The 22,873-nt window shown below is 31.8% G+C and overlaps 1 protein-coding gene and 2 long non-coding RNA genes across 3 annotated transcripts; all 3 read right to left on the bottom strand.

Annotated features, from left to right (window-relative positions):
- Positions 1–1,633: 1,633 nt before the first annotated feature.
- LOC127733160 (uncharacterized) lies at positions 1,634–13,051 on the bottom strand. Its single transcript, XM_052242502.1, has 6 exons — positions 12,855–13,051; positions 12,291–12,554; positions 10,192–10,424; positions 9,757–9,896; positions 7,456–7,516; positions 1,634–2,475 (listed from the first exon to the last, which is right to left on the bottom strand). The coding sequence occupies exons 1-6, from the start codon at positions 13,000–13,002 to the stop codon at positions 2,368–2,370; spliced, it is 954 nt and encodes a 317-aa protein (XP_052098462.1). The 5' UTR covers positions 13,003–13,051; the 3' UTR covers positions 1,634–2,367.
- A 1,566-nt stretch (positions 13,052–14,617) lies between these two features.
- LOC127733215 (uncharacterized) lies at positions 14,618–17,362 on the bottom strand. The gene is made up of 3 exons (XR_007996917.1): positions 17,276–17,362; positions 16,324–16,630; positions 14,618–14,731 (listed from the first exon to the last, which is right to left on the bottom strand). It is a non-coding gene; the product is annotated as an uncharacterized LOC127733215 (long non-coding RNA).
- A 4-nt stretch (positions 17,363–17,366) lies between these two features.
- Positions 17,367–20,185, bottom strand: LOC127733214 (uncharacterized). Its single transcript, XR_007996916.1, has 3 exons — positions 19,964–20,185; positions 18,869–18,922; positions 17,367–17,995 (listed from the first exon to the last, which is right to left on the bottom strand). It is a non-coding gene; the product is annotated as an uncharacterized LOC127733214 (long non-coding RNA).
- Between the last annotated feature and the right edge of the window lie 2,688 nt (positions 20,186–22,873).

Raw genomic sequence — 22,873 nt, 5'->3', positions numbered from 1 at the left:
CGGTATAAAGGACATCATTCGTAAATATAACTCAACATGCAGACATCTTATACGTTCGGGTATTTCACATCCAATCTTTTATGGTAATATTCTTTACAAAGCACAAAAATGTCAGTTTTCACCTCAAAAGCTCACAAAACCTTTAAACAGACTTATTAAGAAGGGATATTGTTACGATACTAATTATGAAAATTGACGAAAAGTTCTACAAACGAAACTCATTTTTTGATTATAGAGTAGTATACAAAGCACAAAAATGTCGGCATTCATTTAAAAAAATAACCAAACCTTTAAACAGACTTATTTAGAAGGGATATCCAAGTAATATTACGAATAAAATATAGCATGTTTTAGCATTCATCTTGTGCAGTAAAATCGGTACCTTTAATGTTATTGGCGAAATAACTGGAAAAGAATCAATCGTTCCATTTCAAATTCCAAATCAGATGATATGAATGTGAAATTCTATTGCAAAATCGTTGTTTAAGTGAAGTGTTATATGTCTTTATTTAAAACTCATTAAAAATGCCAGATTTTTTATTTAGTACAACAACACTCATCAGTGTCGCTCGAATTTAACCAGTTGCGAGGCTGAATTCATTACGCAGGTGAAGAAAATTGAAAAGGCTAACGCTGCGAAACGTTCTGCCAATCTGGCTACGATCATCTGTGTCTAGGGATAGATAAGTAAACTCTATATGTTTGGAATGTTTTTCACATTTTATCTCATGTCATCACAGACATGCTATTTGGCTGGTAATATATATAAATCGGAAACACAAAATAATGTAGTGTCTATGGACATAAATGCATCTAGAGCAACTGCTGCGTATTTGGGGAATTACTTGTATTATTAATTTTATCATTATTATAATCATAATATTACTTTCAAACTGTAATTTTTATCTTGTTTTATTTTCTTGTTTACGACATTTTAAATATTGGTCGGATAAAAGCAGGGTGTGTATATTCCATGTCAATTTTGGCGGTGTTATCAAACGTATCCCGACCCTATTATATTACATTCTTTATTTCTGTTTTCTGTTAACTTTTTGTTATTAGTTAAACGACCTGCGACTTATATCTCATGTATTTTGAGGAGCCATAGGATTGAAAATTAACAATAAATCAAATTCTGAAAAGCTTATAGTCCCGGATGAAGGGTAGATGAATTGCTATAAAACCAAGATTAACACACAATTTTTATGCGGAAAATTTCTATACCAATTCAGGAGTATAATAGTTTTTTTTCAGACGTTCCGTTGTTGATATAGTCGAGCGTTTGGTTTTGTCAACTTTCATGGACTTTCGCCTTTTTAATTTACCATTGGAGTTCGTCAATTTTGTTATTACTTTTGTTTTTGACTGCCAATGAAAAAGGATTGTATATTGGGTACGAACAGATATCCCATAATTATATAGTCAACTAATTGAAAATTGAGGTACATATGAACACTTGTCTATTGTTGAAGACAATATTTGGTCGTGGGGGTGCTGACTTATTGATATATATATATATATATATATTCTCTTACTCTTAGGCCAATCATCTATATAAGAGATTGTTCAAACCCTTTTTTTGCAACGAAGGTCATGACGTTATCAACATGGTCAAATACACAATTTACGAAAATGAATAAAACATAAAATTTATTAAGAATAATATCATGATATATAAGATTTGTAATATTGCACTAGCATATATAAAGATATAGTAATATCTCCGCTTTATACTTTACCAATTAAATTCGACTTCGTATTTTAGGAGACATTAAATTTACAGTATAGTTAAGATGACCACTAACATTTTCATGCATCAGACTGTAGTGCTTCCTAGTATTCAATAATTAAGGCGTCACATTAAAGAAGGGAAAACTAGTTAAACTTTAAATGAACTAACAACTTTTCTAATACTGTTGGAAAAACAAGGAAATTCAAATATTTGGGACAGTTTCCTAGTCAGAATTATAGTACATTAAGATTTTTTACATACTCATATGAGTTAAAAAGTAAGAAATGAGGCAAAAAAACCCATCTTTATCCTCTCTCAACTTTGAAACTATAAAAATAACTGCACCCTCCTGATCCCATGTGTTCACCAGTTATTCATTTCTGTATTGAATTGTGTATTATAGTTGGCACAAACATATCAGTTATTGTTCAATATATGTACATTTATAAGGATTATTTCTCTATAATTGTTCACGTTCAATCGTGAATGATAATAGTTCTTTCTTAATCACAAGATACACTCAACGATTTGCTCCCTGCGTAAGAAACAAGTATTGTTCTCTGTGTTTAAAGTTATCAGTTTTTCTACATCCTCAGTTAATAATGAATTGTACCGTATGCTCGGTGGGAGATGTATTATGCGTTCGTATCCAAAGCCTCCAAAGCAAATCTCAGTTTGGCCATGGTCAGTATATCTTTCACGCCTAGCTGTTCTCCAATTACCTTGTAGTACATATCTGGTGACTGTGGAATATCAAAAATCATTTGTTAAAACAATGAACCAAAAATTGTTTTTTTCATATTTGTTCTCATTTCAATATGTTCATAAGTAAAACATATGTATTTTATTTATGTGCATTATCTAAAAATAAAAATTTCACTTCAATAAACAAGACGAACAAGATCACAGTACATTTTTATGACTTTTTATGAAGGTCTGGAAGGATAGAGTCTTCATTTCTGTATTCTTTAATTTGTTTGGTTATTTATCTCTATTCTTTATTCTTTGTCCAATATTCTCTATTTTTTACATTTAACTATACCATTATTTTTTGTTTCATAATTTGTGGGCCAAATTTTCCCTTTTTGTCCCATTATTCTCTATTCTGTAAAACTCCAACCGGACCTAATTTAAGATCATTTCAACAATTGAAAAAAGAACCTGTATCTTTTCAGACAGAAAAGTCCATTTGATTTTAAAATCAACCTTATAATTACAATTGCTCGTTTAAAAATAGATTTTTTTAAAGATCTCGTATTGGGCTTACAGATTTGCTTCAAATCTTGTTTTTTTTCTCGATTTGAGACAGATGGCCGACATCAAACTAGAATCTATGACAAACGTGATAATTTCAACTTTTCAATTGTCCGTTTAAATATCTCAATGAATACATTATGCTCGTGCATGAAAATATTATACGGACTTCAATGACAGAGGTGTGCTCATGACACAAAAAAGTGATTTCCGCGCTTTAAGTACAATATAACTGTAAAATTTAGGATGTGAAATACCGTTTTTAATCAGTTTTCTACAGGTACAGCCAAATTTACTTATCAAATCTTTGTATCTATGAAAGAATTTAGTAAAAGTTTTACGTAATTTATGGTAACGAAATCCCTGACTTAATAATATACCAGTGATGCATTGATTACGTTCGTTAAAATCTATGACATAACTACACACACTGGCATAACGAACGAGTTGGGATATATAAACACCGTATGATGGAGCCAAAGAAACATCGCCGTCTAAAAAAGGAAAATTAACAATAGGGAATGAAAAGTCGTCTCTTTTGTCGTAAATTTTAGTATGAGTTTTCCTTTAGAGATTGAAATGTACAAATCTAGAAAAGGACAACTACTGCTGTTTATGTTAGATTTAGTTAAAGTAAGTTCTTTTGGGTAAATTTTGGTAGTATATTTAGAGAACTCTGGATTATTTAAAGAAAAAATATCATCAAGATAACGGAAGGTATTGTTGAATGTATCAACCAAATGTATCAATGACGTGTCTTTACTGAGTTTGGTCATAAACTGAGATTCATAGCAATACAAGAATAAATCTGCTATTAAAGGGGTGCGGTTAGTGCCCATAGGAATACCTACTACTTGTCGATACACTTTATCGCAGACGTAAATATATGTTGTCCAGGAGAAAATTTAAAGCTTCAATCATATCGTCACATTTTCAGTAAGTGTATCTAGCATACTTTCCTTTTTCGTTACAGAAAAGGACTTTAAACGAGTTACAGCAAATAAATTTGTAATGAGATTTTTCAAAAGACCATTTAATTAAATATGAAAACTTTTTTTTTATGGAAGATTGTGTGGAAGTGTAGTATAGAGAGTAGAAAAATCATAACTGTCAACGGAATTAAAAGGACCATCAAAAGCATGTATTTTATCTAAAACCTCTAAAGAATTTTTAACACTCCAAAAATAATTAATACCATTATTTTCATAAGCTTTATTACAAAAGTTAATAACAAGTTCTTTGATAGTAGTAAGGGTGGTAGTTAGAAGCACTGATAGATTGTTAGTAGAACACTTACTAGATGCGGAGATGAAACGGAATTTAAATGTTTTTTTGTGCAATTTAGGTAACCAGTACATAGTAGGGACTTTCAAATGTTCGGAAATGGCTTTAAGCTGGGTGGCAGTGATATGCTTGTTTACAATTTGACTCTCTGTGGAGCGTACGGACCTGAATGTAGAAGAATTTGTAATTTCGTTTTGGAGAAATTCCGTGTAGTATATGCGTAACACCACCACTACATTATTTGCTGCTTTGTCTGCCGGTACGAACACAAACCGCCTTGCGAGTACTTGGAGTTTATTTTTTATTCTAGAAATGGGAATATCATGGACCCTATTACTTATTTCAGAATTGTTTTCAAAATGAGATATACGAATATTAACAGTATTCATAATTTTATTCAAATAACTGTCTAGAGATTTTTTATCAGATTTTTCACGTTTACACCAAATTTTACAGTAGACAGACAGTGCGTCTTTAATGACCTGACGACACTGTTTCCAATCTATTTTAGATGGAGGACGATATTTCGGTCCTTTCTTAAGAAAAGTTATGACCTCACGGTCTTCGACGATGTTGAGGTCTCCTGTAAGGACATGACCATAGGGGACATATCTAAAACTAGATGTTTCACAGTCTCAAGTGGAAGGAACATTATTTTCTATATTGACGTCTGATGTAACTGACGTATAATTAAAAATCAAACTTCTGCTGTTTTTTTTTTTTATAAGAATACGAAATAATAGGTGGTTCTATATTATCAAAATATGGAGGTATTTGGCTTTGGATGGTAGAGTCATTGAATATACTAGATAAGTTAATAAAATCAATACCTCTATTTATATATTTTAATTTAAGAAAATGCCGTTTATGATTTTCAGGTTTATCGATACTAGGAAATAGCCTATGATGACAAAAGGCTGTAATAATACGGGTATATTCATACATTGGGCTAAAAAAAAGAAATTTTATCACACTCCAGAAAAATAGCATATAATTTACTTATTGGTATCTGACCCAGTTTGCATAATACTTGATGTCTGCCATAATTTTTTATTATAGTTAACAGATCAGCAAGTGTGTATAATTTATACGATGTTTAATACGTTGATTACGGTTTTTGCGTTTGCCATGAGACCTTTTTTTTCTAAGTCGTTTATCGACAATATTAATGACATCGATTGAAGTTTTAGTTATGTTCCCCTGTCCTAATATTTTGTCATTAAGACCGAGAGGATAAGCTGTTTGAAGTCTTTTTATCCAAATTAATTCGCGAACTTCACGTGACTTTTCAAATTGCTTGTGTGATTCTCCTGGTTGTTTCTAAACGGTTTCAAGTGGTTGGAATTTTATAAATTTTAGATTGTGATTATGCTTATCTAAATGTTGATATATCAAACTTTTGAATTTTTTAGGTCTACGAAAGCGGTAAAGGTGTTCTTGGTTTCTTCTGTAATACTCTCGTCCCGTCTGTCCCACATATTGAATACCACACTTAGGTTGGGTTCAAGTTACCACATATATAAGGTTTTGAGTTTTTCAGGTAATGTCACAGGAAAAGGAGAGCGAAAAAGCTCTGCCGTTCACTGTTGACCTTACAGTATTTTGTGAAGTTAATCTAAAACAGGTTAGTCACTTTTTGGCATTGCACGGGAAAATTTGTGGATATCCACGTGCATTTTTGTTAAACAATCTGGCTGTAGAGGCCTTACAAATACGTCTGTTTAAGCACGTGGATATCCTAGAAGTTGTGTTGTTAATAATTTTCTTTCCATTACGTAAAATCATGATAATTAAATAGGGGTATAGGAGAAATAAAAAAGACCGGAGGTTGTAACATTGAATAAGGATCACAATTACGGAATAGGAAATAATAGGCAAAGCAGTAAAAGAACTCTTACAAAAACTGTTATAAAAGGCCCGACGTAAAGACTTAAGTATAACAATACTGACATATAACAAACACAGGGCAAAAACAGAGATTGTAAGAAATCTTAGTAAAACCATAGCAGGGGGCAATAATAGCAGGCGTGGATGAGTATTTATACATTCAAACACCATAATATATAATTAACAATTAAGAACAAAGATATAATAAACATGTGAAAGCTCTCTAACAGGCAAACAACCCATAATTGAAAAATATAAGGGCATACACCACAAGCACGAGTACACATTCTACTGCATCCACACAGCACGAGCAACAAACCCTGCAGAAAATAGATATAAGATGTGGTATGAGTGCCAATGAGACAACTCTCCATCCAAGTCAAAATCTATAAAAGTAAACCATTACGGGTCAAAGTACGGTCTTCAACATGGAGCCTTGGCTCACACCGAACAGCAAGCTATAAAGGGCCCCAAAAATTACTAGTGTAAAACCATTCAAACGGGAAAAACCAACGGTCTAATCTATATAAAAAACGAGAAACGAGAAACACTTATGAACCACATCAACAAACGACAACTACTGAACACCAGATTCCTGACTTAGGACAGGTGCAAACAATTGCAACGGGTTTAAACGTTTAAATGGTACCAAACCTTCACCCTTATCTGAATCAATAGTGTACCATCACAACATAGAAAGACACACTATAAAATATCAATTGAAATGGCTTAACTCAATCAAAAGACATATTAACACCAGTGAACATACACTGAACAAATAAATAAAAAATAAATGAATAATTAAAGTAACATGTTTACCGCTGTGAAATGTTAAACAATTTAAGAAAAACAAATTGCTTGAACAAAAATATCAGCCATTTGAAAATACTTTAAACACAGGTAAATGAAAATAATTTTGTTGTTCGACTGTATAAGACTGCTATCCAAATTGTGTCCCATTGTTTATTCAATTGTCCAAGTTAGTGGTCATCCTCTTTGTAGCTTTAATGTGCATATTTTTATTGTTGTTTTGGTTTTACAACAAGTCAACTACAGTGGGACATAAAAACTTTAAAACCTCCTCGACACATGTTGTGCCTTTAACAAGTCGGGTATCATGTGTTGTTCGATGATGTTTGTCGTTGTTTTTACGCGCGTTTAAGTTTTTTTTCTGAGGAGTCGGGTGTTGGTAGCTGATGTCGTTTGTTATACTGACGAGTATGATTTGGGATTCCTGTAATCTTTTGTATGTATCTGAACTTGTGAGTTGTTGCCTAACACTTAATACATTATCATACCTCATTTACCAAGACACAAAGAAACGCAATCTCTATACCAGTTAATCTTCCCAACAAATTTCTGTAAAATAATGTATTTTATTATGTACCTGATAATATCATTTAACGTCTTTAATTTCTCCACATTTTTCCTAAATGATTTTGACAAGTATTTGTATTTAAGAAATGGTAATGGTTCTAATATCCTATATTTAAGTATTTGATGTAACGCACGATTCCCCGTGCATATATCAGATATAAAGCTTCATTCCATATCCAGCTTTTCTGTTAATACTGATAACATGCAAAGTAGCTAAAGGTCTAAGCTACGATTTTGACAAGTGTGTTTTTCTTGGCTTCAAACGTTGATTTGGTATCTTTCGTCTCTGTTTTACAAATGGAGTAAATTGAATACATATTCGTTAATTGCATTTAGTCTTGTGCAGATTTGATCATTTGATATCGGGTAAATACCACAGCTATGTTATAATTACTACAGAATTTTTTTTCAAGTTTTTTAACTAAGTTTATCTATTAAGACAGAGTTAAAGAATCATAGGACTTGATGGTTTTGCCTTTATTCAATTAAATTAACAAGAACGCAAGGAAATCTGAGAGATAGAAAAGTGCTGTCTCATGAGAATCTTGGGAGGCAGTAACTTCTGTAAAATTTGGCTCTTTCAGAATTTAAAGCATTCTGTGTTTTAATTTCAAAGAAACGCTCAAGTGGTGTGATTGGTTAAATAGAACACTCCAAACAATGAATAGTCAACAGATAAAGTAACGTTATTCACGTTTAGTGTATGAATAAAGAAAGTAATAATATTCATATCTATACTATTAAATGAGAATCTATACTATTAAATGAGAAGATCTCATTATGTGTGTCGCTTCTCTTCCTTCCACAATAAATTAATCATCATGCCTCTGTGTCCTATAGGTATCATGCATAGTCGCATTTGCCATCCTCACTTATGATTATTCAGTTTGGGTTATTTTGGGAGGAAAACGAAAATAAAGGCATCCGGATATTGTTTCCGTCATTGGACAGACTTTTAAGTCATAGACAATACTTCCGTTTAGGACTGTTTTAAAATTACACATAATTTTCATAAGTACTTGGGACAGGAAAATTATTTTCGCGTTTTTCTGTATACTATGATCATATATATACTATGAATAAAGCATATTTGCTATTTACTATCAATTCCAAGTTTACTATCCACGGCGGTCACTGATATATTCTCTATATAATATATCAGTGACCGCCGTGGATAGTAAACTTAGAATTGATAGTAAATAGCAAATACGCTTTACTTATAGTATACAGAAAAACAGAAAACAAAAAATAATGGACTTTGGAAAAAAGGGGGAGGGCTAAAAAAAAATTGTCCTGTCACCAAGTACCTATGACTTTTGATACCTTTCCTGAAATTCTCCAGTCATAAAATCTTTTACAAAAATTAATCCTACAACAGTTTACATACTTTCAACCACGCTTTAAATGCCCGCGATTTCGCGGGTGTGTTCTAGTAATTATGAATCGACAAAGGAGTGGGGGCAATAAGACCCTTATTTGGCCCAAATATTACAGCAAATTTAAAAATTATCATACATTTTCTTAAATTTGTCCTAACTAGACCAAGTTACATGATATTCAGAAAATAAAAAAACAAATTTTACATTTAACGAGTTACCATAGCAACAAACCATTACGAAATTTGTATATTTTGTAAAATTTCTTGATTTTCCTTGTTTACGTCAATTTTTAAGTATATTTTAGATTGGCTAAGTATGTGCACACCCAAAAAACAATTTTCTTTTTAGTGAGATTATTTCAATAATTATAATAAAGCTTCTCTTAAATTATTTTGTTTTTCTTGGATGCGTACGGTGTTTCCAAAATGGAAATAACGATGGAAAACTACATAAATTCTGTATATTTCATTGTTTTTATGAAAACGGTACATATTATGACGTAATTGTAACGTCATCCGATAAAAAATCTTATGTTTTTCATTTATATTTCTTGACTCTATGCATTTCCAAACATTATGTGCCAATTTGGGATAGTTGTCAAACATTTTATTTTCTTGGGCCAAAATCCGGCCCTAATGCCCCTACTCCTTTAAATCTCGCACTATGGATTATCAAATAGTAGGAGCGTTTTCTACGTAGCTTTTTAACAGATAACATTTTGGTAGTTTAAAAAAAACGGAAGATACTGCAGTGCTATTCTTGGATGGACCGTCTGGGTCTTTTGAAATGTTTCCTTTTCCTACAGATATGTGCTTTAAATACCACCTAAACCTATTAGTATACCTTGGTAAACTGTTCTTATCCAGCCAACTACCAATATGCTGAGGAGTCCACGTTTTTACTTTGTCAATATCAACTGCCATTTTTTTTGACTTTGCAGAAGGTGCACTTGAGAACGATGCAACATGATTGTTTACCAACGGCTTAAACAAAAAAGTCAAATTTATGATAACCAAACATTTGAACTGGTAATGGCAATATATTCGAACTTTTATAAAAAGAATAATGGTTTAAAATCGCTATGGAATTGAACATTGTGGTTTTAAACAGAAACTGTTTTTTTTTGTTTACTTTGAGAGATGTAAACATAAAATTACTAGTACATCATTTATCATTATATAATAATGGTAAAAAAATTAAGTGTATGTAAATAAAAAGTAGCTTAACAATTGTATTTTAAGCTTTTAAAACTACTTAAAAATATATTTGACGCAATACCTGAACTTTTATGTCCGTATTAGGCAATATGGATTCCGTGCCCGTTATTTCTTGTAATGAAGTTTGTACATCTTTGATTAACTCTTTTATCTTGTTTTCGAAAGAATATTTTCCACTGAAGTCGTAAAATAGTTTAGCACCTATAATAAATCCCAACCACCCATCAGCTTTATAACCACCATCCATCTTCAATGGTATGATATTTTTCTTCAACTGAAATGCGTATTCCGCCTCTATTAAAAAATATAATGATTATAATAAATTAGTAATCATGGTGTAAATGTAAAAGGATTTAAAGTGTTTGTTTGGTTTTTGTTTGTTGGTGTTTAGATCGATCCTGGTTTATTATGGCTGCGATATGTTTTTGTTGGATGAAGCTGGAGTATAAAAGCTACTTAGATCACTCAGTCATCCATGTCCTTTATAAAAGGAAAAGGGGGGGGGGGGGGGGGGGGGGGGTATTTAACAACAAATTCAAAAATAATTTCTTCAAACAAAAAAGAAACTGACGATTAATGAATTCTGTATGTGATTTCACTAAAAGCATGATACATCAAAATAAAGTACAGTACATGTGATTTTATATATTTTAAACAGGCAACTTACACATATTGTCATTCAGTAGGATGTCGATAACTTATTAAAATCTAAAATATTAGCAAAAGGGAACTTCAAGAAACAAAAATGTTAAAGAGCATGCAGAAACCTCCTTAGTTTTATTATATCAGACATAAATACAGATGCCAGTAAATGAAAACAGATGGAAATGAAAGGTTACATTCCATTTGTTATGTCCGTACTCCTAAGCACAACTGGTGCCGCGTATGGGCCGAAAACGGCCTATCTTTCTACCTGTGTCCCTGATCTCACACTTAGAGCACCCTTGAGCCAGAACTACGGTATATTATGTGCTGATCAATTTATCGTTCTGTGTAGTGTCGTTTATAATTTGATTGTTTCGCTTGTTATCTATAATTGCATGAACACAGAAATGGGATATCTACCTTTTTCTATTAGTTCGGTATTTTTGTTATATTTTTTTTGTGATCTATATTAGTCACGTCGATACTATTAATATCTGATTCGATGCATTTTTCATGTAATGCATTCGAAATTTTATTAAACTACTCCTTCTTTAAGATACGACTCAATGCAACTATAAAGTGGTGATCTCTAGTTGCATTTGGGAAATATACATTGTGTCTATATACTTTCCATATTCACACAAACTCAATGCCAAACTTTGGTAAAAACTAATATGAAAACAATTTAGTGCTAATGTTATATACACGTATATAATTTGGAAAACAAAATAAGGGAATATGTTTTAAACAATCTGTTATTTCATTAAGACATGGATATTGATATAGTTTGTTGTCAAACTATGGAAGAAGTTAAAATCTAAAGACTTGTGCTAAGAATGTTTTAAACAACTTTTGTTGTTCCTGGAAATTCCTGGAAAATATTAAAAAAAAACAATTTAAAGAACAAGAACAACCATTGTTCCTTTATAAAAGCATTAAAGTCAAACAAGATCAAAAACTTTATCTTATATATCAAATTTTGAAACAAGACGCTTATTCGCAAAAATTGGAACTAGTGATCACAACTTATTCATACAAAAGGGCAGATATCTCAATTTACCTCGAAAAAAAGAACGTGTCTAACCTGTAAAGTCATATAAGATGGAAATCACTGTCTACTAAACGGTAATAAATATAAAAAAAATACATATAAACCTTTTTAATGACGTTGCTAAAGGATATCCTTATAGTATATGTTCAAGTCTTTCTCATATTGAAAAAAAACTAGTGGTTCTACTAAATCCCTGAAATCTAAGCCAAGTGGGAAAACAGGTTTATTTATCAAAAAAGTATAAAATACCGGTCTCGAGACGTATGATACCTGTGGTACTAAATGTACATCAGTATAGGTCCACTGGAGATCTTAAACGCTTCTGTTGTTATAATATCGTCTCAAGAACTGTTTTATCATTGCAATGACAAAATACCTGCAATCAGTCAGATCAAATCATTGTCCAACAATAAATTCATGATCTACAAGTGTTGCAACTGTAAAATAAATTTAAAACAAAATACCTGCTCTACAGTTATCGCTGTTTTTATACTTTTGTGAACAACAGACGAGGACAATGTCGGCTTTCTCCACAGCGTTAGCCATTGCTTGGAGTGTAGATCCATGCATATCATCAATATCCATCCATACTTTGATTCCATTGTTTCTTAGGCATCTACATATATGTTTCATGATTGTCTGATGACCCCGGTTGTAGCTTATCATGACATGACTGTCATGTGTGGCCTTGCTCGTCTTAATTGCGTCAGGTAATTTTAAATTTTCAACTGAAAAAGTTTGCAAATGCAGATGGTCAATTTTAAAAACTTGTATAATCTTCATCATACGGCAAAAGCAAGCACTGTTTACTTTTAAATTACATGATAATTGAAAATAACCTGAAATCAAACCTTTAAGACTGAACTTCCTAACCATTTTAGTGACAACAAATGTTTTGAACTAGATGACACAGTTTTACTATATTTCAAGCTAGGTTTTGGACATTATTAATACAGATAAAGAAAGACCAATAGCAATAAAAAAACTGAAATCGAAAAAAGATTATCGAAATATCCAATTAAACTCACCTTTTTGCTGGTAGAATTGAGAAGTTCTCAGACCATCCTTCATCGTCCAAAGAGCTTTGGTACAAGTTCTCCTAACCTCAGAATCTTCAGATTTACTGTGTCGAATAAATATATCAATGACACAATTATTATCCTTGTTTTCTATCATTTCTGATTGGTTTTGTTTGTCGAAGGATAAAGTCCACAATGCCTTCACAGCCTCTGAAATTGGTTTTGATTTTCATTAGATTAAAACTGCATTGCATTATGGGGACGTTATTGTTTTGTTTGTTCTGACAGGTCCACACCTCATTCGCGAAAATGCTGATCACATGAAACACAATTTAAGCGGACGTGTGTTAAGTCATAGCAATTAAAACTGATTTATCAAACTATCCATTTTTTTTACTCTGCACAAATCAATAAGTATTTTGTCTAGTGAAACTGTTTTGCTATTTTATTTCACAATTTAAGTTCTATTGGTAAAGTACTGATGAACATTCGACAACAATCGAATGTGTGTACTTGCTAGAAACTACCAATAGATAATTTTGTTCTCGCCATTACAGTCAACGAAGACCTAAAGAAGGGGCTTACTATCAAAAGTAAAATAAAAAAAATATCGAACTCCAAGGAAAATTCAAAAGTCCCTTATCAAATGGCAAAATTAAAAGCTCAAACACATCAAATGAATGGAAAACAACTGTCATATTCCTGACTTGGTACAGACATTTCCTTGTGTAGAAAAGGGTGGATTAAACCTGGTTTTATAGCTAGCTAAACCTCTCACTTGTATGACAGTCGGATAAAATTCCATTATATTGACAACAATGTGTGAACAAAACAAACAGACATAATAGTTTTAAAATGTCAAAAATAGGGGTGCAGCAGTCAACATTGTGTTATAATCTTAATCACTATAAAAACAAACAAATATGTCAACAAAGGAAAAACAAAATGGCATATAGACAAAGCGCACAAGCGAAAATGAAAGACAAGAATCCAAAAAATGACGATAGCACAACAACACAATGGCGGGATGTATAAGTGTACCGAGCCTCGCCAAGAGGATATTATCAAAAATGGACTAAACAGTAAAGGTTGATAATTTACAAAGACAAATAAAAGAAAACTATAACACGTAATTAAGATGATAAATAACGTCAGTACCTAGAATCTATACTTCAAGACCACCATGTATTATTTGTGAAGCTGAAACGGAACACAGGTGAAGTTGGTATATTGCTACTAAGGTGGTAGAAATTGATGATTTTAAAATTGAAATCGTCTCGTTTGTCATAGATTCTGGTTTGTCATAGATTCTGGTATCAAGAGTCTAGGTGGGTGCTAATATAATGTCGATCGTTTACTATGATACATTTTGTGTATGCAAATCCTGTCTTCCTTGAAAATACATTATGTTATTGCGACAAAAAAAATACTCGAAAGCCCCGTATGTTCCCTTCTAACAGGATATTCACAACAATACTTAATTTTTAACTACTGTAGTGTAAATTGTGTATGCATTGACAGATGAAACGTGTATAACCTGCTTCCAAATCTTGACATTTTTAGTCATAAAAACATGCTAAATTGAGTTCAGTCTATTTTTGGTAAGCAGGTTGCCATTGACTCGCCATTCTTGTCGCTGTCTTGACCAGTTATAGTGAAGTTTATTGAATATTACTAGCAATAAACGTTTGCCGAGCATGTAACAATACATATATAATATTATTTCTTTTATACACATTAAGAAGTCGTAAATTGTCTTTGTTTTAACTTGCCTCTCTGTTCTTCGGTGTGTTTTGGTTGATCTGCTAACGCCACCAAGAGGGTCAAAGTCCCGTGCGTTACAACCGTTCTTTTATTTACATTATTCCTAGCAACCATTCTTACAGCTGAAAAGAAAAGAGTTTTATTTAAATCTCAGTGATAAATGCGATAGTTGTTTCATGTCCAGCGGCAAATAAATATAGTAATGGATATTCAAGACGATAGTCCAAGTAAACTTGGAGATGTCATAAAGAATTGTACATTATTCACGGAATTATGTGGAATGTGTATTTATCATCAGGCAAAAGAACAGTGTAAGTGAAAATGTTTAATATGAAAATGCATTTGGGACAGTGAACCAGATAAAGTTGAAAGAAATTATATCATTGGTTCATATGAAAAGGGGAGGATAGAAATGATAGAATAAAAGAAGATTTTTGGTAGAGTTTAAAAGCTATGTGGGTAAAAAGACCAATTAGTGATGTGGGGGATTCGAATTTTATACTGCTAAAATATTTCAGTAAGTTTTGTTCAAACTGGTTTGGGTTCCAAACAAACAGTTGAGAAAGTAATCTTGATGAAGGTCTTCAAAAATATCCAAATATTTTATAAAATCATCTTTAAACGTTGGAAATAGCTATTTGGGTCAATTGAAGCAACCAGAAACATTGGCAGAAAAAAGAAGAAAAAATATGGACTGATAAATTCATTAAATTTGAAAATAAAACTACATTTTGAAAAATTGGATTCAAAACGATCTAATTTACGTAAATAATATCAATAATGCCAAAGGCTGTGTTAATTGCTTATGTTATTTTAAATAAATTGAAAAATAAATCAAACTAAATAGCTGAAATAAATAGTCAAATCCAAACCCCGTGCTTGAAGTGTATGCTCTTCTGTATTTTTAAAGTTGTGGTGTAGCTGTTCTTTTGCTTTTTGTGTGTTTTATGCTATACATGTACTGATTTTGTGTCATGGATGGATTTTTTTCCCTATTTTTTCTAAAATGAGTGAGTCACAATCTTAAAGTCGGAAAAACTCTATAAACAGTTATATTACATTGTTTGTGCGAAAGTTGTGACAGAAAAGTGGAAGACCACATGTAAAGCGCCGTCGGGTGTGGGATTTTCTCGCTGCGTTGAAGACCCATTGGTGACGTGTTAGGTCTTAAGTCAGGCTGTTGTCTCTTTGACACATTCCCCGTTTCCATTCTCTATTCTATACTACCCAATTCCTTAGAAGCAGGACATTATAAGCTCTACTGACATCGATCTCAGAAGCTTCCGAAAACATAAAATAAAATGTAGTAGTAAACTCGTCTAAGGTCAACGTGGTTTTGACTTTTCCCGGGCGTGTCAAACCAAAGGTTTTAGACTGGTTTTTAATATTTCTCTACCAAACTTTCGGCACTACGAAAAGGGCAAAAAGGTGAGCTTGGAGTCGGCATAAAGTGTCCACATTTGACTGTTGCTGTATTAGCCAGTACACTAAATAAACATTTTCAGCATGTCAATCTAGTTTTCATATATAATTATAAGCTATCGCATCGAATACACATGTTATATTTTCCGCTGGATGTTAAAAGAATCTATCTCTAAAACAAATTTCTTCACAGAGCCGTACACCAGTTTATGCAGATTTATGGTTTTTTCAGAATTATATACAAATTAAAAATTACAAAAAATCTCGTTTTTTTTACTTTTTCTTAACTTACTTCTTACAATTTCTCGAACAGACCATCCATGACAACGCCTTATTTTGCTGTGCATTGCTTTCTTAAGAGATTTTACCATAAATGTAATCAAGTCATCATTGCTCTGAAGAATTTTGCTTTCCTCCTCATTGACAACATTTGCTAGAATAGCAAGACTTGAGAGTCGTTTTATTTCCGAGGAGGAGTCAATGTACGGTTGAACAGCTTCTATAATTCCGATTTTTCTAAGTTTCGGGATAGAATCTTCGTCTTGTGCAATGTTATGTAAAGTTCCCAATGTAGTGGTTAATAAGATATTGTCATTTTCCTGAAAGTATATTGTATTTTCATTAATTGTCAGTGAAAGATAATTTACAATAATTGAGTTAGTATATTGTAAAAAGACAAGTTGTAAATGCCGTTTTCTCTTAACATTGTTTTTCATTTAATCGCATTTGAAAGTGACGTCTGTTGATAAGTAAAAAAATGGGCTGATGCTTTTCTCACAGGTCATTCCTCGACTCAATTCAATTCTGTTTTGCAAAGGCGTAAAACACCTCCAGTCAATCAATCATTAGTATTTTAAAGGCCCCTAAAAGTATATTATTGTATGATTGTGAAGATTTTAGTACACAACAGGTCAAGCAAACAGAAAGTTCCCCCTTTCCAACACTTGGAATCATTGATATCGATAATTATAGTTGGAGTGAAACTTTTGCTATCGCAGAATATTTTGTTTTATTTCTTACTACACTATTTATTTTGCATTGTACTAATACTTATTGTTCATTGAAAGACTCCCATATACAAGTTTGGTAATTGTGAGAAGGATACATTGTACCATTGTCGTGTGCTCCATCTCCGGATTGGGAATTCTAAACTTTAGTATTTTCACTATTTTTTTCCTCAGATACTGGACAGAAAAAAAGAGCTTTTTACTTCTAATAAAAGTTTTTGCTATTCAAAAATATACCTTTAACTCTTGTCTAAAATGTAGCTCTTTCCATTCGTGTAGTTTCTGTATCAAAATGTTAAGGAAATCACTTTGCTCCAAAATTGTTCTCTGTTGTCGGTAATATTTTGTAAAAAGACAATCATGTTCTTTAATGGCTTGAATATTGCTCCGACCGGTTTCCCTTCACAGTTTCTGTAACCAGAATGAAATATATTTTTACATAGATCACAGAATATCACCAAAGTGTTATTATCGGCGAGTATGAGCTCTCCAGCAAGTTGCAGTCTATATTCAGTTCTTCGTTTAATTGAACTTTTCTTAAGCCAGAAGTAAGAATCATAGATTTTTAAAATGCTTGCTCTCAATCTTTCGGTCAAATGTCCTTGTGATGTGCGATCGTGTTGACTGTTGTTAATCTCTTTCATTGCTTCTTTAGCTTTCTCCAATAACTCTAACTTTTTTACTTCAAAATCTGTTTCAGTTAAAACATCTACGACCTCTGAGGTCTCGTCATTTTTCTCCGTTTCGTCTTCGTCTATTTCTGTCTTTCCATATTCTTTGGCCATTTTCGTATCTAAAATATTTAGCGAGGTATTAGCAGCTGCATGGTCCTTGCTATTTGGTTGTATCGTGTGGCCATTGAAAGCACCTGTATTTCCATTGACACTCTTAGAATGTTTATCCATTGCTTTAAGAACTTGAACCCTTCCTGATGTTTTGATGTACTATAAATCTTTTCTACAAAATATAAGCAATCGTTTTTTTTTTCATTTTTTCAGCTGTAAATGTTACAATAAAAGAGGAATGAAGGGAAATATTTAGATACCATTGTCGCCATGTCTGTTACCATATCAAAACGAGGTTAAGGGAATCTTCCATTCATAATTTCTATATACTAAACAACAAAATCTAATAGAACCATATAATTCTTTTTTTCCCCTTATTTTAAACCTACGAATATAACATGATATTTATCATAATTGATGATGCTTTCAAAACTCTGGTGTGTCAGTTTATTGCAACCAGATTTCAGTACATAGTCTTAGGTCGAGCTTGACTATAAGAAAGATGTTGCTAATTTTAAAACAATATCGACCTATATTCTGAAATTTACGGTTTAAATTTATTTGAAGAATCTTTATTGTTCCTTAATATAAAACACTCGTGAAACGCAAAACACAACAAAATATGTGTGCATGTAAATGTATAATATATAAAGACCAGCGACAAAAGGATATTTTTTGGAGATTGAAGATATAAAATACAAAATTGTTCCCGCGAGACCCTTCAAACTTGTCCTGACGGCTTTCTGGTTCTATTTTCTCTTAAAAAAAGGGAAAATGATAAAATAATGAGGGTGCTTTACAAGAAATCAAATTTAGAAAATTAGGTCACGTGTTTTCTAGACACAAACTTTGAAAATATACCAATCAGAACGAAAACCTTCATCTATACTGTTCGTTTAAAAATTCGGATGTTTAAAATGCTCTGAGATAGAAAATACGTTAGAACTTTGTGTAATCGGGAAATGGCAATACCATAAAGCTTTTAATGTGCTATTGATCAAAACCCTATTCAAAATCAGAAGTATAACGTTTAAAAGTGGCCTACCTTCTTTTGGGTAAACAATATTGTTATAAAATGTCTTCTATTCCTCTCAGATTTCTGCAATAAATCAAATATAGCTTTATGATTTATTCGAGCAGGGTAACGACCTTGTAGCGATCGTGTAATAAAGCTAACACTTAGAATTAAAAAAAAAAGCTATTGTAATTGACCGTTCACTGTTAGTGATCATTGTGGCATCCTCAGTATCGACTGAAAATGACGAACATGTCAATAAATACTATAATAAGTTGATGGATAATTGTGTATATTTAACAATCACCTAGTCATTGCACAAATGCCTACAATATACTTAAATATTTCTATTTAATATCGTCCTGACATTAGTATAACGGTGTTTAATTAAAGTCTATTGACTGACCTGGCATGTGATCATAGTTACATTTAGTCAACTATATCATGGAAGTATTATATTGATTTTACTTCCATGACTATATTAAGAGGATTATCAATGCGTGAACTAATTGAATCACAACAAAAATATAGAAATGTTTACATTTGATATTTTATTTTTATGTAAAACGTGACTCCCTTAAAAAGCTAAACAGCTAAAGGTAGTTTCCTTTAGCAGCTTCATTTTCCAGACAGTTTTGTGCATGGACAATTATATTCAATAATAACAGATCAAGAGTTCCTGAGCACCTGAATTCCCTCACAGTTTTTGGTGGGGTTCGTGTTACCTAATCTTTAGCTTTTTGAGATATGTTTAGTGATTGTTGTTTGTCTTTTCGTAGTTTATCTTTGTGGTCATCTGTTGTCTTGTTTTTATTTTATATATGATTTTTGTTTTGCACCTTAGTAACTCATTTTTCATAAAACTTAAAAGGAACATTTTGAGTTGAACGAGTAAAGTTCTTTCCCGGTTTGATATTAACGAAATGATGCGACTGTCAGCATCTAGAATAATCTTAAAAAGAAGACAGATTGTGCACCAAATAACAAACATATATAAGCACATCTCCACAGAGAGACAACACATCATATCAGAAGAATAACGAATTTCTATCGTATTGATATGATTATTTTGTATTTTATAAAAAAATATAAAGCAAGCAATTGAAAAGATCAATCAATACTTACCTTCAGAACCTTCTTGTCTATGCTATATGTAGTCGTCAATAAATATCCAAAACGTTAGAGATAATAAATAAAGATTTAAGTTTAAACGGTTTTAATAAATTTTAGAGTCCAGTACAAATAAATTTTTAAAATAAACTTTAGGTTATGACTATTTAAATCGGCGAACCGGTACGTTACCTCACAGGAAATCTTAATGGCTAAATCGGTAAATATGAATTAGAATGTATGTTCTATATATAGTAGGACTGTAAAACTGGGTAGTCAGTTTCCCGCCAACAAAACATAACCATAAAAAATTACAACATTACATTTTTTTGTTACCCAAAAGCTGACCATCCTTCCTTCATGTGGGAACCTTTTCCCTTTTCAATACTATGTTTTTTTTAGAGTTGAAAATTTAAACTAAATATTGCCAAGAATATCAAAGCTATAAAAAGGTAAGAAGTCTATATTCACCTACGTATATTCAATACGTTTCTGCTATATTATCTTTTTCTAAGAAATTTTAAACTGTAACATTTTGGAAAACAAATCTCTTGAGCTGCATAATACCGATAAAGAACATTTTTGAAATTCGTTGTGAAATTCTTCATAAAAATACGGTAAAGAAAAAAACCCAGCCCACACTAGTTCTATCATGGAATTGTAAACATGTAAGGTGAAGTCAAAATCCATCAAGTCTAATTATACATGTAAACAACCTAATTCTTTTTGCGGATGACACTGTTTTGTTTAGTAAGTCTCCCGAAATGTTACAAAAGTTATTAGATAATCTATCAATCTATTGTAAAAAATGGAACATAGAGGTAAATACAGACAAAACCAAAATTGTTGTTTTTAGAAATGGATGGCAGCCAGCTAACTACAGTTTCATTTATGACGGTAAAGAACTGCAAATAGTGGACTCTTACGTGTATTTGGGTATGCTACTTCATTATAATGGAAAATTCTTACATACCCAAAAAAGATTATCTCAACAGGGATCGAGAGCGCTTTCATCACTTCTGAACTCTTTAAAACATGTGTTCTTAGCCGCAAGCCAACAATGTCTACTTTTTGATAATATGGTTGGTTCCGTATTAAACTATGCATCTGAAATATGGGTTTTCACCGTGCAAATGATGTAGAGCAAATACACAACCGTTTCTGTAGATTTGTTTTAAAACTCGGTAAAAATGTTCCTTTAAGTTTTTTATGTGGTGAACTAGGTCATTTGCCTATGTATATCTCAAGAAAACAAATTATTTTGAAATATTGGCTTCATATTATTGTAAATAAGCCACCTATTGTTTATGATGTTTATCAACTTTTAATTTATTAGAAGATGCAAACAATGGTAAAAAGAACTGGGCGTCTAGTGTCCGTGATTTATTGTTTAATCTTGGTATAAACTATGTTTGGACTGCACAGAATTGTATAAATATACAGCTAGATGTTATAAAAACTCGTATAAAGGACCAGTATTTACAAACTTGGTATGCATCATTAAATGATTGTGAAAAACTATGTATTTATAAACACCTCAAAACAGACTTTGTAATTGAGAATTATTTGGATTTTTTTATTAATAGTAATTTACTTACAAAATTGAGAAGTGGTACTTTGAAATTGAACTTGGAATTAGGTGGATATAAAAATATCCCTAGACATATGCGTCTATGTGAATGCTGCAATATGGGTTGTATTGAAAATGAGTACCACTTCGTACTTGTATGTCCAGCCTACAGAACTGTGAGACTACAATATTTACCAAAATATTATTGTTCTTGGCCAAATACTTTTAAACTTTTTCATTTGCTTCAAGCAAAATCTAAATCGATTACAATTAAACTGTGTAATTATCTGAAACATGCATGGAAAATTAGATCATGTATTGTGAATTAATTGTACCTTTATCACATTATGTATTGTTTTCTGCTATATGTCGTTTTGTCACATTGTATATACTTGTCTATTTATTGCCATAGCATGTTATTTATGCTTTTGCAAATAAAATATTCATTCATTCATTCAACAGTAAGTTTTACTCACCTGTGCAGGTAGATTTAAGTATACATATATATAGCATTTTCACTATCCCAAATAATCAATAAATGTCATATTGAAATGAAAAAGTAGCACACTGACTCTGCTTAACATAAAAAACCAATTAGTGTTATAATGCAATCGACTCTAGATGATCACTCAATTTGAGAATCAACATAATAATTATTTATCTTAAGAAATTTACGATCCCTGAAATCATGAATATGACAGAATGAATTTATTACTACGGGTATCTTCATCCATGTAGTAATCAGCTGATTAGTTAATGATTGATTTCCACAATGCTGATAAATTTAATAAATGATGAAACAAGAGTGAAAAAGCACGCACTTCTGCATGATCATTAAAACTAGGAGAGGTAAAAAAAGACCAGTGACGTATACCGTGGTATTATGTCTTTGAATACAAGTAAATAAAAGTCGATTACTGTCTCTTTGTCCTTTAATTGTATTGTATTTATAATGCGAGCTAATGCAATTTACGATATTCACAGACCCTGCGTCTTTTTTTACAAATAGAGACTGTATAACACATTGAAATTATGGAACTATACAAATAGGTCTTTTTCCATAAACATTAGATTTTTGGTGGGAAAATAAGTAGAGATTTTCTGATACATAAAACTGATATAAAAAATGCAAATAAACTTCCTAGTGGCATTTGACCATCTTCCTCAAAGATTATGAGATACAAACTAACAGTAAGATACCAATTAAGTTCTGTACCTCAGGTCAGCGATAGAAAAAAGCTGCAATTTTAAGGAAGAGCTATTGCTCACCTCAGATTTTTGCTATAATTTATGTAATAAATAGGAAATATTTTTATGAAATAAATTTATAAAAAAAAGTCAATCACTTGCATTAT

Source organism: Mytilus californianus, unplaced genomic scaffold (assembly GCF_021869535.1).
Source record: "Mytilus californianus isolate M0D057914Y unplaced genomic scaffold, xbMytCali1.0.p SCAF_3, whole genome shotgun sequence".
Taxonomy (NCBI): Eukaryota; Metazoa; Mollusca; class Bivalvia; order Mytilida; family Mytilidae; genus Mytilus; species Mytilus californianus.
This window is presented reverse-complemented; position numbering and strand designations above follow the sequence as displayed.